A 13,132-nucleotide genomic window follows, 5' to 3' on the forward strand; every position below is an offset into this window, starting at 1 on the left:
TGTCCAATATGCTACTGGGGATGAGCAGACGGCTAGGACGAGTAGCGCCAGAATGAATGAAGCGGCTGGGCCAAAGCCGAAAGGACGCTCAGTTGTGGAAGTAACTGGTGGCGAAAAGACAGTCCGATGCTGTAAAGATTTTTATTCCATAGGAACCTGGAACGTCAGATCCATGAATCAAGGCAAGCTGGACGTGGTTAAACAAGAAATGAGAAGACTGAACATCGACATTTTAGGAATCAGTGAACTAAAATGGACAGGAATGGGTGAATTTAATTCAGATGACCATCAGGTATACTACTGTGGACAAGAATCTCGCAGAAGAAATGGAGTAGCCTTCATAATCAATAAGAGAGTAGGAAAAGCAGTCTTGGGATACAATCCCCAAAATGACAGAATGATCTCAGTTCGAATCCAAGGCAAACCATTCAACATCACAGTGATCCAGGTCTACGCCCCAACCACTGCTGCTGAAGAGGATGAAGTTGATCAGTTCTATGAAGCCCTACAACACCTTCTAGAAGCAACGCCCAAAAATGATGTGCTTATCATCATGGGGGATTGGAATGCTAAAGTAGGAAGCCAAAAGATAACCGGGATAACTGGCAAGTTTGGCCTTGGAGTACAAAATGAAGCAGGGCACAGGCTGGTAGAATTTTGTCAAGAGAATACAATGGTCATAGCAAACACTCTTTTCCAGCAACCCAAGAGACGACTCTACACATGGACATCACCAGACGGTCAACACAGAAATCAGATTGACTATGTGCTCTGCAGCCAAAGATGGAAAAGTTCTATCCAGTCAATAAAAACAAGACCAGGAGCTGATTGTGGTTCAGATCATGAGCTTCTTGTTTCAAAATTTAGGTTTAAATTGAAGAAAGTAGGGAAAAGCACTAGGCCACTCAGGTATGAACTAAATCATATCCCCGACGAATACACAGTGGAGGTGACAAATAGATTTAAGGAATTAGATCTGATAGACAGAGTGCCTGAAGAACTATGGATGGAGGTTCGCAACATTGTACAAAAGGTAGCAACTAAAACCATCCCAAAGAAAAAGAAATGCAAGAAATCAAAATGGCTGTCTGAGGAAGCTTTACAAATAGCTAAGGAGAGAAGGGAAGTGAAAGGCAAGGGAGAAAGAGAAAGATACACCCAATTGAATGCAGAATTCCAGAGAAAAGCTAGAAGAGATAAGAATGCATTCTTAAATGAACAGTGCAAACAAATAGAAGAAAACAATAGAATGGGGAGGACCAGAGATCTTTTCAAGAAAATTGGAGATATGAAGAGAACGTTTCATGCAAAGATGGGTATGATAAGGGACCAAAATGGTAGGGACCTCACAGAAGCAGAAGAGATTAAACAAAGGTGGCAAAATTATACAGAAGAACTATACAAGAGCGATCTTAACATCCCTGATGACCACAATGGGGTAGTTACGGACCTGGAGCCAGACATCCTGGAATGTGAAGTCAAATGGGCCTTAGGAAGTCTGAGCAACAATAAAGCTAGTGGTAGTGACAGCATTCCAGTTGAACTATTCAAAATCTTAAAGGACGATGCAGTAAAAGTGCTACACTCAATATGCCAGGAAATTTGGAAAACTCAACAATGGCCACAGGATTGGAAAAGGTCAGTTTACATTCCAATCCCAAAGAAGGGCAATGCCAAAGAATGTTCAAACTACCGCACCATTGCACTAATTTCTCATGCTAGCAAAGTTATGCTCAAAATCCTACAAGCTAGGCTCCAGCAATATGTGGACCGAGAACTTCCAGAAGTACAAGCAGGATTTCGAAGAGGCAGAGGAACTAGAGATCAAATTGCCAACATACGCTGGATCATGGAGAAAGCTAGGGAGTACCAGAAGAACGTCTACTTCTGCTTCATTGACTATGCTAAAGCCTTTGATTGTGTGGAGCACAACAAATTGTGGCAAGTTCTTAAAGAGATGGGAATACCAGAGCATCTTATTTGTCTCTTGAGAAATTTATATGCAGGTCAAGAAGCAACAGTGAGAACTGAACATGGAATCACTGACTGGTTCAAAATTGAGAAAGGAGTTCGGCAAGGCCTTGCCTATTTAACTTGTATGCAGAGCACATCATGAGAAATGCGGGATTAGAGGAGTCACAAATTGGGATCAAGATTGCAGGGAGAAATATCAACAACCTCAGATATGCAGATGATACCACTCTAATGGCAGAAAGTGAAGAGGAACTAAAGAGCCTGTTGATGCGGGTGAAGGAGGAGAGTGCGAAAGTTGGCTTGAAACTCAACATCAAGAAAACAAAGATCATGGCATCCGGCCCTCTCAATTCCTGGCAAATAGAAGGGGAAGAAATGGAGATAGTGACAGATTTTATTTTCCTGGGCTCCAAGATCACTGCAGATGGGGACTGCAGCAAAGAAATTAAAAGACGCTTGCTCCTGGGGAGGAAAGCTATGGCAAATCTAGACAGCATCCTAAAAAGCAGAGACATCAGCCTGCCAACAAAAGTGCGTGTAGTCAAGGCTATGGTATTCCCAGTTGCAATGTATGGCTGCGAAAGTTGGACCATAAGGAAGGCCGAGCGTCAAAGAATTGAGGCTTTTGAACTCTGGTGCTGGAGAAGACTCTTGCAAGTCCCTTGGACTGCAAGGCGAACAAACCGGTCAGTCCTAGAGGAGGTCAGCCCTGACTGCTCCTTAGAAGGCCAGATCCTGAAGATGAAACTCAAATATTTTGGCCACCTCATGAGAAGGAAGGACTCCCTGGAGAAGAGCCTAATGCTGGGAGCGATCGAGGGCAAAAGAAGAAGGGGACGACAGAGAATGAGGTGGCTGGATGGAGTCACTGAAGCAGTAGGTGCAAACTTAAATGGACTCCGGGGAATGGTAGAGGACAGGAAGGCCTGGAGGATCATTGTCCATGGGGTCGCGATGGGTCGGACACGACTTCGCACATAACAACAACAAGTTTGGTAGGAAATGTCTAAGCGAGGAATTGAGACTGCCTATCTGGATTGGGTGCAACTATCACTCACGCACTCAGCTACGAACTCTCTATGGAGGAACAGATCACAGGAGTAGCTCAGGTGGTGTTTTCCACCTATGCCAAGCCAAGCTACTAACGCTGTGGTGGGTGCAGCCCCAAAATAGCTGCCACCAAAGGCGGAGCCATGCAAGGACTAGCCAACCACAAAATAGCTGCCGTGGTTTGCTTTCAGTCATATTAAAGAGCCCCATATTAAAAACCTGCCCAACCAAACAAATCTCCAATGGCCAATCAGAAAGCTTGAGCAAAAGCTTTTTGTTACATTATTGGCTCTGCAAAAGCATGGATATTTGTCAAGCCGAGAAATAATTAGGCAAACGTCGTAAAATGCATGGAATCAAGTGCAACTTTAGACTGCAACAGGCTTGAAGACTAGTATATACATAATTATACAATTAAATATTATTGGTGTAGTGCCAGTATTGTCAGTGTAGTGTCGTGGTTAAGAACGGTGGCTTCTAATCAGGAAAGTCAGGTTAGATTCCCCGTTCCTCCACATGCAGCCAGTTGGGTGATCTTGGGCTAGTCACAGTCCTGTTAGATCAGCTCTCACAGAGCAGGTGTCTCAGAGCTCTCTCAGCCCTACCTCCCTCACAGGTGTCTGTTGTGGGGAGAGGAAGAGAAGGCAACTGAAAGCTGCTTTGAGGCTAGTCACAGCACTGATGAAGCTGTTCTTACCGAGCAGTGATATCAGGGCTCTTAGCCTCACCCACATCACAGGGTGTCTGTTGTGGGGAGAGGAAAGGGAAGGCGAACGTAAGCCACTTTGAGACTCCTTCGGGTAGAGAAAGCAGCATAGAAGAACCAACTCTTCTTCTTTAGTAATATCAGGGCTCTCTCAGCCTCACTCCCTCACAGGTGTCTGTTGTGGGGAGAGGAAGGGAAGGCGACTGTCAGCTGCTTTGAGACTCCTTCAGGCAGTGAAAAGGGTGTGTGTGTGTAAAAAGAACTCTTATAATTTAGAAAAACACACAGGGACAAAGGGACATTCCTTCCCATACCAATTTCAGAGGAAGCTCACCGTAGCATGCCAGAACGCGGGATCCTAGTTCTACTCCCCCCCCCCCCCAAATCTACCCCCTGCCACTTGCATTTCACTTTGACAAGGTCAGGCGAACCAGGTTTGTCTTTCTAATGCTTGGGATTCTCTCCGTGGCAGAATTTGCCCTTGGGACGCAAAGCTGTGCATCCCTGGCGGGGCAGGTGTGGCGAGGCATTGATGTGGTGGCAGCACACACCATGTCTTGTTCGCAGGACGGCACCGCTGGGCTGAAAAGGGAACCCGAGCCTTGTGGTTAAACCGCAGGCGTAGAAAACAGGAAATGTGGCTTCGTCTTTCAGAACCTAGGCTTGCCACAGATTTCAGCAGCGTGTGGAGCGAAGCCAGCCCACTGCGGGGCCATTAACAACACGGAGATAGAGGCGTAAATGCGAAAGCAAGTTCGTCAGCCCTGAGAAACCTAGGGTGAAAAGCCATTTTATTTCCATTTTCTTGAAGATAACATTCACAGTCAGGGCAGTAATGTTCAGGTGGGGCTAGGGCCAACAGGTCCCCCCAGTGGTGGATGCAGGGGTAGGGTTGCCAGATCCAGATTGGGAAACACCTGGAGATTTTGGGATGGAAGCAGGGGAAGGACAGGGACCTCCGTGGGGTACAGTGCCAGAGAGTCCCCCCTCCAGAGGGTGAACTCCTGGGCAACTGATGTCTGGAGAGGAGCTGTAATTCTGGGGGATCCCCAGGTCCCACCTGGAGAATAGCATCCCAAGGTAGATCACCATGTAGGTCTGAAGCAGCAGAAGTTTGAAGAAGAAGAAGAGTTGGTTCTTATATGCCACTTTTCTCTACCCGAAGGAGTCTCAAAGCAGCTTACATTCGCCTTACCTTTCCTCTCCCCACAACAGACACCCTGTGAGGGAGGGGAGGCTGAGAGAGCCCTGAGATTACTGAAGAAGAAGAAGAGTTGGTTCTTATATGCTGCTTTTCTCTGCCTGAAGGAGTCTCAAAGCGGCTTACAGTCGCCTTCCCTTTCCTCTCCCCGCAACAGACACCCTGTGAGGGAGGGGAGGTTAAGGAAGCCCTGAGATTACTGAACAAGAAGAGTTGGTTCTTAGATGCCGCTTTTCCCTACCCGAAGGAGGCTCAAAGTGGCTTTCAGTCGCCTTCCCTTTCCTCTCCCCACAACAGACACCCTGTGAGGGAGGGGAGGCTGAGAGAGCCCTAATATTAATGAAGAAGAGTTGGTTCTTCTATGCCGCTTTCTTCTCCCCGAGGGAGTCTCAGAGCGGCTTCCAGTCACCTTCCCTTCCTCTCCCCACAACAGGCACGCTGGCTGTTAGTCCAGGAGCACCTGAAATATTAATATTTGCGGTGGGAAGGAGCTTTTGAGAGTCAGAGCTCACTTCTTCAGATATCCAAAGAATCTGAAGGATCTGAAGAAGTGAGCCGTGACTCACGAAAGCTTTCTCTGTCCCAAAGGCTGTTTGCATTTAAGGGCCAACCCTGCTGGTTCTAGGGATAGCTAAAGGCCAAGTGGACAGTCTCTGTTATGGACGGTTCCATAATCCCCTCCTTGCCTTAGAAACAAATGCCTATCAGAGGCTGAAGTTGGGGCTGGGGGAGCTGCTTAACTCCTTGCTTTTGGTGCCTTTTATCCACTCACCATCAGCTGCCCGCCAAGTGGCTTTGGGTGGGGTGGGTAAGTGGACATTGACTGCAGGCTCCTTCCCCTCCCTGCAGAATAAAACAGCTTTGAGGACAAGCAGAGGGGGCAACAGATGACAAGCAGGGGGAGGATGCAACTGTCCCCGTTTCCCTGTCCTCTGACTGTTTAGAGCAGGGGTAGTCAAACTGCGGCCCTCCAGATGCCCATGGACTACAAGTCCCATGAGCACCCTGCCAGCATTCGCTGGCAGGGGCTCATGGGACTTGTAGTCCATGGACATCTGGAGGGCCGCAGTTTGACTACCCCTGGTTTAGAGCAATCAGGAGGAGGAATGATGGAAATGTCTGGTGACATTTGACAGAAAGACGACTTCTTGGAAGGGAAAAGCCCTTTACTTTCTGGCAATGCAGAGATGGAAAACAGCCCTCAGACAGCAGCAGCGCTGGGAGGACGGGCCAAGGAATGTGCAAACGATGTTGGTTCAATCCAACAGGCGCTTTCATCCGGAGCTCCTTGGGCACAGTGCTCCCCTTTAGGGAAGAAAGTTGAGGACTGATTACTGGGGAGCCCTTTGAAAGGGGGCTAAATCCACTTCATACGAGGCGGCTGAAAAGCCAGCTGCTGGATTTGCTAACTGCGCATCACCTTGTTAAATCAGACAATGTTTTCTTTGGCAGCTTTTTAACAAATGCATCTGTCTTGAACTACCAGGTCACAAGAATCTTAAAGTTGGAAGGGGCCATGCAGGCCATCTAGTCCCACCCCCTGCTCAGTGCAGGATCAGCCTCCAGCATCCAGGAGAAGGATCTGTTCCAGCCGCTGCTTGAAGATGGCCAGTGAGGGGGAGCTCCCCACCTCCTTAGGCAGCCCCTTCCACTGCTGAACTAGACTCCTAGAATCCTAGAGGGGGAAGGGGCCATGCAGGTCATCTAGTCCCACCCCCTGCTCAGTGCAGGATCAGCCTCAAGCACCCAGGAGAAGGATCTGTCCAGCCGCTGCTTGAAGACGGCCAGTGAGGGGGAGCTCCACACCTCCTTAGGCAGCCCCTTCCACTGCTGAACTAGACTCCTAGAATCCTAGAGGGGGAAGGGGCCATGCAGGTCATCTAGTCCCACCCCCTGCTCAGTGCAGGATCAGCCTCCGGCATCCAGGAGAAGGATCTGTCCAGCCCCTGCTTGAAGACCCCAGAAAGGGAGAGCTCCCCACCTCCTTAGGCAGCCGCTTCCACTGCTGAACTAGACTCCTAGAATCCTAGAGTGGGAAGGGGCCATACAGGCCATCTAGTCCCACCCCCTGCTCAATGCAGGATCAGCCTCAAGCATCCAGGAGAAGGATCTGTCCAGCCGCTGCTTGAAGACGGCCAGAGAGGGGGAGCTCCCCACCTCCTTAGGCAGCCCCTTCCACTGCTGAACTAGACTCCTAGAATCCTAGAGTGGGAAGGGGCCATGCAGGCCATCTAGTCCCACCCCCTGCTCAATGCAGGGTCAGCCTCAAGCATCCAGGAGAAGGATCTGTCCAGCCGCTGCTTGAAGACGGCCAGAGAGGGGGAGCTCCCCACCTCCTTAGGCAGCCCCTTCCACTGCTGAACTAGACTCCTAGAATCCTAGAGTGGGAAGGGGCCATGGAGGCCTTCTAGTCCCACCCCCTGCTCAATGCAGGAACAACCTCAGGCATCCAGGAGAAGGATCTGTCCAGCCGTTACTTGAAGACCGCCAGTGAGGGGGAGCTCCCCACTTCCTTAGGCAGCCCTTTCTACAGCCCCTACTGGAAGCTGTCTGGGCCCTCCTGCAGTTACTCTCCAATAAGGGAAAGATTGTCTCTTCTGCAGATTCCAGGACTGGACTCTGGAACGGAAAGCCCCGGCTAACTTAGGAACCCCCCCACCTCCCTCCAACATATCGGACTCATAAGACGACAGAAGGTCAAGCTGTACCCGGCCACCGTCTCACCAAGGAAATGATTCACAGAAGATGCACATTTCAGAGGCTAAATTTTCAAGGGAAAAGTTCAGTGCTAACTTTAGAACTCCAGGAAAAACAGAGGAAATGTCTGGGAAGGCATTCTGGCTGGAAAACCTTTCTGGGGGTGGGTGCGTTGGCTCAAAAAGAAAAGCAGGCGGGGGGAAGAGAAGGTTACACCTTTTGGGTTAATGAAGAAACCAGAAAGTCCCGGACAATGCATAGGCAGTTGCAAGAACTTGGGGCTCACCTAGGTCTGGTTGAAGTCCAGAGATAAAACATGTGCCTTTCCCTGTCCTTAGAACGACAAACACAAAACCGAGGACTGCCTTCAACCACACATGCAACTTAGTCAAGGGATCCAGAAGTTTCAAGTCAGGGGTTTCTGCAGCAACCACTATTCAGGCAAATGTCTTTCTATGGTGTTTCCTCTCCTATTATATAGCCAAGCGCAGGTCCGAAAGGGGGAAATATTCCTTTTCTCCAGTGCTGGGCTTAAAATACACCGTAGGTACAGAGCAATGATGGGGGGACTCTGAGCAACATGGGATCCCTAAAAACATGATCCCCAATACTGCTTGCCTCCAGGCCACACAACTCTCGACTCCCCTGCAAACGGGTCAGAATAGACTCCTGGTTTTGCTGCAGCCCACTGACTCTCAGGTGAGCAGATGGAAGGGCACGATACATGGCTTGTTCCATTAAGATCAGACCAGCCCTGCCGGATCAGGCTAGTGGTTCCCCTAGTCCAGCATCCTGTCCCACACAAGGATCAACCATTGATCAACTGAGCCGTCGGGGAGGGCAGTATATAAATCTAAATAAATAAAAATAAATAAATAAAAACTTCTGGAGGGCCAACAACAAGGGCAAAGACCAAGAACTTCTTAGAATATATGAACAGCCCTGCTGCATTAAACCAGTTATCCCTCTGGTCCAGCCTCCTGTCTCATACAGGGGCCAGCCAGTTCCTCTGGAGGGCCAGCAACAGGGCAGAGGGGCCGAGGCCTTCCTAAGGACATCAGGAGAGCCCTGCTGGGTCAGACCTGGGGTCCATCCAGTCCAGCCTCCTGTCTCACACAGGGGCCAGCCAGTTCCTCTGGAGGGCCAGCAACAGGGCAGAGAGGCCGAGGCCTTCCTAAGGACATCAGGAGACCCCTACTGGGTCAGACCAGGGGTCCATCCAGTCCAGCCTCCTGTCTCACACAGGGGCCAGCCAGTTCCCCTGGAAGGCCAACAACAGGGCAGAGAGGCCGAGGCCTTCCTAAGGACATCAGGAGAGCCCTGCTGGGTCAGACCAGGGGTCCATCCAGTCCAGCCTCCTGTCTCACACAGGGGCCAACCAGTTCCTCTGGAGGTCCAGCAACAGGGCAGAGAGGCCGAGGCCTTCCTAAGGACATCAGGAGAGCCCTGCTGGGTCAGACCAGGGGTCCCTCCAGTCCAGCCTCCTGTCTCACACAGGGGCCAGCCAGTTCCTCTGGAGGTCCAGCAACAGGGCAGAGAGGCCGAGGCCTTCCTAAGGACATCAGGAGAGCCCTGCTGGGTCAGACCAGGGGTCCCTCCAGTCCAGCCTCCTGTCTCACACAGGGGCCAGCCAGTTCCTCTGGAGGTCCAGCAACAGGGCAGAGAGGCCGAGGCCTTCCTAAGGACATCAGGAGAGCCCTGCTGGGTCAGACCAGGGGTCCCTCCAGTCCAGCCTCCTCTCTCACACAGGGGCTAGCCAGTTCCCCTGGAAGGCCAACAACAGGACAGAGAGGCCGAGGCCTTCCTAAGGACATCAGCCCTGCTGGGTCAGACCAGGGGTTCATCAAGTCCAGCCTCCTGTCTCACTTCCTAAGAAGGCCTCGTTTGTTTTTGTGATTTTTCTGCTCATTCCGCCTGGATGTTTCCCCCTGTCCGTTCCTCCACAGGAGCCATTCCAGCACACTCTTGCAAAGAAAAAGTCTTGTCAAAATTGGAGATAAAACTGACATCTTGAAAGGATTTCAGAATTTTGGCCTGTGCAGCTTCCCTAAGCCTATTCCGCGACTGAGAGCGCGCGAGATGCTTGCCTGCATTCCAAAGCCGCAGCAAAAATGAAACGGCATTTTTCCATTCCAGCCTGTTGAGGATTAGCTCTGCAGATGTAGATTTATGTGACTGCAGTCCGCGTCCCTCGTAGGTCATGGGATGCTTCAGCAGAGCTTGCCGTCTGTGTTGTCGCACGCAGCACCACCTTCGCAACCTCTGGATGAAGCACCATTTGGCAAACAGGCAGGGAAGAGCATCAGAAGGCCCTTGCTTGGGGGAAGGCCAGCGTTTGGGTCAGAAACATTTCAGAAAAGGGCTGTGGGCCAGGCTGGAAATAGGATCCGGTTCAAATCCCTGCATCTCCAGTTAGGAACCAGGTAGTAAGTCATGTGAAAAATCTCATCGGTATTTTCTGGGTATTCTTTTAGCTGAAGATATTTATTATTTATTACTCCAATTTCTATAACGTCTCCTTGAAACCACTTGCCTCGGGGCAGTGAATTTTTTAAAAAATTGGCTTTTTGGGGCTGCCCCTTTTCAATAAGGCATCGGGGCAGCTACAGCAGAATACGAAAATCTCCAGTACAATAAAATATTTAAAATCCTCAAAATTAGCCTATTAAAGTTAGATCCAAGTGGGTCACTGTGTTGGTCTGAAGTAGCACAAGAAAAACAGAGTCCAGTGACACCTTTAAGGCCAACCAAGATGGATTCAAGGGAGCTTTCGAGGGCATATGCTACATGCACTCGAAAGCTCACGCCTTGAATCAATCTTGGTCTTAAGGGTGCTATTGTAGCGATCCCCAACCTGTGGGCCGCGGACCACATGTGGTCCTTCGACTAATTGGAGGTGGGCCCTGAAGGACGCCTCCCCCCCCCGCAGCCCTTTACAACACACTTCATTGTTGTGGCGTGTCTGTATCTTATTTTGAAGGGATGTTTAAACATTACCATAGCGATCAGAGAGCGTTAGGGCAGTGGTTGAGAGTAGAGGGGTAAACTACCCCCCCCCCCCACCGGGCCTCAGTAAAAGGCGTTGAGTGGTCCCCAGCGATAAAAAGTGCTATTGGACTCTATTCCTATTAAAATAATATAGTGGTCATTCACTCCGTCGTGTAATCCTTCCCTACAGGCCTAAAATTGCAGGAGTCAGTCCGAGTCAGATGGGGGCGAATGGGCTGAGAGCCTGGTAAGAGACTAGGCAGGAGGGGGGCCTTCAGATGGCAGGAGTGTGATTGTGGCCTCAACCAGATGCCTGGCAGGAGATTGCCGTTTTGCAGGCCCGAATGGTTCCCCAAAGGGTATAAGGTAAGGTCTCCCCTGTGCAAGCACCGGGTCATGACGGACCCTTGGGGTGACGCCCTCCAGCGTTTTCATGGCAGACTCAATACGGGGTGGTTTGCCAGTGCCTTCCCCAGTCATTACCGTTTACCCCCCAGCAACCAAGCTGGGTACTCATTTTACCGACCTCGGAAGGATGGAAGGCTGAGTCCACCATGAGCCGGCTGCTGGGATCGAACTCCCAGCCTCATGGGCAGAGCTTCAGACTGAATGTCTGCTGCCTTACCACTCTGCGCCACAAGAGGCTCTTGTAAAAAGGGTATAATGGAGCTGCAAAAATGTGGGATTCACAAATATTTACTGAATCCAAATACAGGAATGTTGGGAAATACTGCTATTTTGGGGGGGTCAACATGTAGGATAAATGTTATGTGTACAAGGGCGATTTTACTATAAAAGTTCTTTTACAGCAGGGAAATGTACAGAGATATGCACCCAAAAAGAGTTCTATGAAGCACAGATCAAGTTTTTGGAATATAACTTCAGTTTTGTTGCAACTGACATTCACATTCCCGTATGAAATCCACCCCCACCCCCCAATCTTATTGGTTACCTTGACCTGAAGAACTTTCACAAACTTTGCTCAGTGTGATACCACAAAGATTTATTTTTTAATGAAAAAATACTGAAAATTGTGCCACAGTGTTCATCGCTCCATTGGAATAATACAAAGTTATGTCATCTGAGGAAGAGTCTTAACACTGTAGAAAAGAAATGTGGTTCTTTAAATTATACCCCCCCCCAAATAAACAACAAAAAAAGAAAAAAATCTGTAGAAAAGTAACGCTTTTTACACACTGGAGTAACAGAAAAGGGTTAGTCGGAGGCAATAATAAATTACGGGTCCGGTCTACCTGTCTTCTGCCTGCCTGTTAGCCTTGGAAGGAGCGGGGTTAGCCCGTTTTCGGAGTCTTGCCTCCCCAAAGGAGGTTTAGTGGACCCGGGAGTGACAGACTTCAGGTTAGGACATGGATGTCGCCACATCATACTTCCCCGGACACGGAACATGGCTGTTTGAGGTTTGCAGGCATTTTCCGTGAGTAAAAACTGATTTAATTTTAGCAGACCAAAGGTCTGCACTTAAAAATATAGGTGTGGGGGAGGGGAACTTGGTGGAGGAGTGATTCTATTAAGCCTGCCCAGAAGACACCCCTCCCCCCAGGATAGATGCTCAAGTGTTTACTGCTGGGGCCTGCGTTAGAACAGCGGACGGTTCGAGAAGCGGAAGGGAGCCCAGGAAGGACAAATAAACTTGGAAGGAAGAAACCCAGGCATGCATTTAAACCTGAAACATCCGTGCGCCTTACTTTCACTTAAGATTCGTCTGTGATGGTCGATGAGTTTTATTCCCCCCCACCATTCCCTCCCCCCCTCCCCCCGAGCAAAAATCAAACGGGATCTGGCTGTGATCTGATGCCGTCCTCTTCTCCTTGGTCCTGCTTGTACATGAAGGTGAGGAGGAAGAGGGCAATGTCCATGGACGACCAGTATGCTGTGTGCGACGTGACGGCCGACCAGTATCTGCTCTCCACCAGGCCTTCCCGGAGCTCAAAGTCGATCCTGTGCTCCAGCTCCACTGGGCAGGAAACACAAAGCAGCACGGTCAGGCAGGAAGAGCCACCATGAGGCGACCGCCCCAAGAAGGAAGCCGCTCTTCCCCATCCCCCCCGTCCCCCCGGACACTGTCCGTTCTTTTCACCTCTGCTATCCTTTGGGGAACGGGGTTTTGCTACACAATGCAGGCCACAGCTGCTGATCCACTGGGGATCCCCAGCAGTGGGGCTGGACCCACCACAGGCAGGAGCACAGCCGGGTAGTGCTGTGGCTCTAGGGGGCCCAAATATAGGACACCACAAGCTCAGCTAGTGCGGGGCTGGTCAGGGAGGCCCTGCGCACAACACATGGAGCTGCCCTTTGGAAGAGCAGCAGAACACAGTAGCAGTCAAGTCAGAAAATATTTTAAAAGAACGGAGCCAGCCCATTCAAGAGACAAGATGCACAGCAGCAGCAGCAGCAGAGAGTGAGAGAGAGAGGGGGGGCAGTTAGGCTGAGCCTCCCTCCCACAGCGCTCTCTCTGGAGTGGAAGCCAGGCTAGGGGGTCCCCATCAGGGGCATTG

At 50.2% G+C, this 13,132-nt stretch overlaps 1 protein-coding gene across 6 annotated transcripts in view; it reads right to left on the bottom strand.

The window, feature by feature from the left end:
* Window positions 1-11,602: 11,602 nt before the first annotated feature.
* DDHD1 (DDHD domain containing 1) overlaps window positions 11,603-13,132 on the bottom strand; it is a 64,417-nt gene continuing 62,887 nt past the window's right edge. For all 6 annotated transcript variants that reach the window (XM_077324083.1, XM_077324084.1, XM_077324088.1 and 3 more), the window contains one exon: window positions 11,603-12,591. In XM_077324083.1, the coding sequence (XP_077180198.1) occupies window positions 12,325-12,591 (267 nt within the window). In that variant the 3' untranslated portion in view covers window positions 11,603-12,324. The remainder of the gene's footprint in view (window positions 12,592-13,132) is intronic.

This window comes from Paroedura picta, chromosome 2, assembly GCF_049243985.1.
Source record: "Paroedura picta isolate Pp20150507F chromosome 2, Ppicta_v3.0, whole genome shotgun sequence".
In the NCBI taxonomy this organism is placed as follows: Eukaryota; Metazoa; Chordata; class Lepidosauria; order Squamata; family Gekkonidae; genus Paroedura; species Paroedura picta.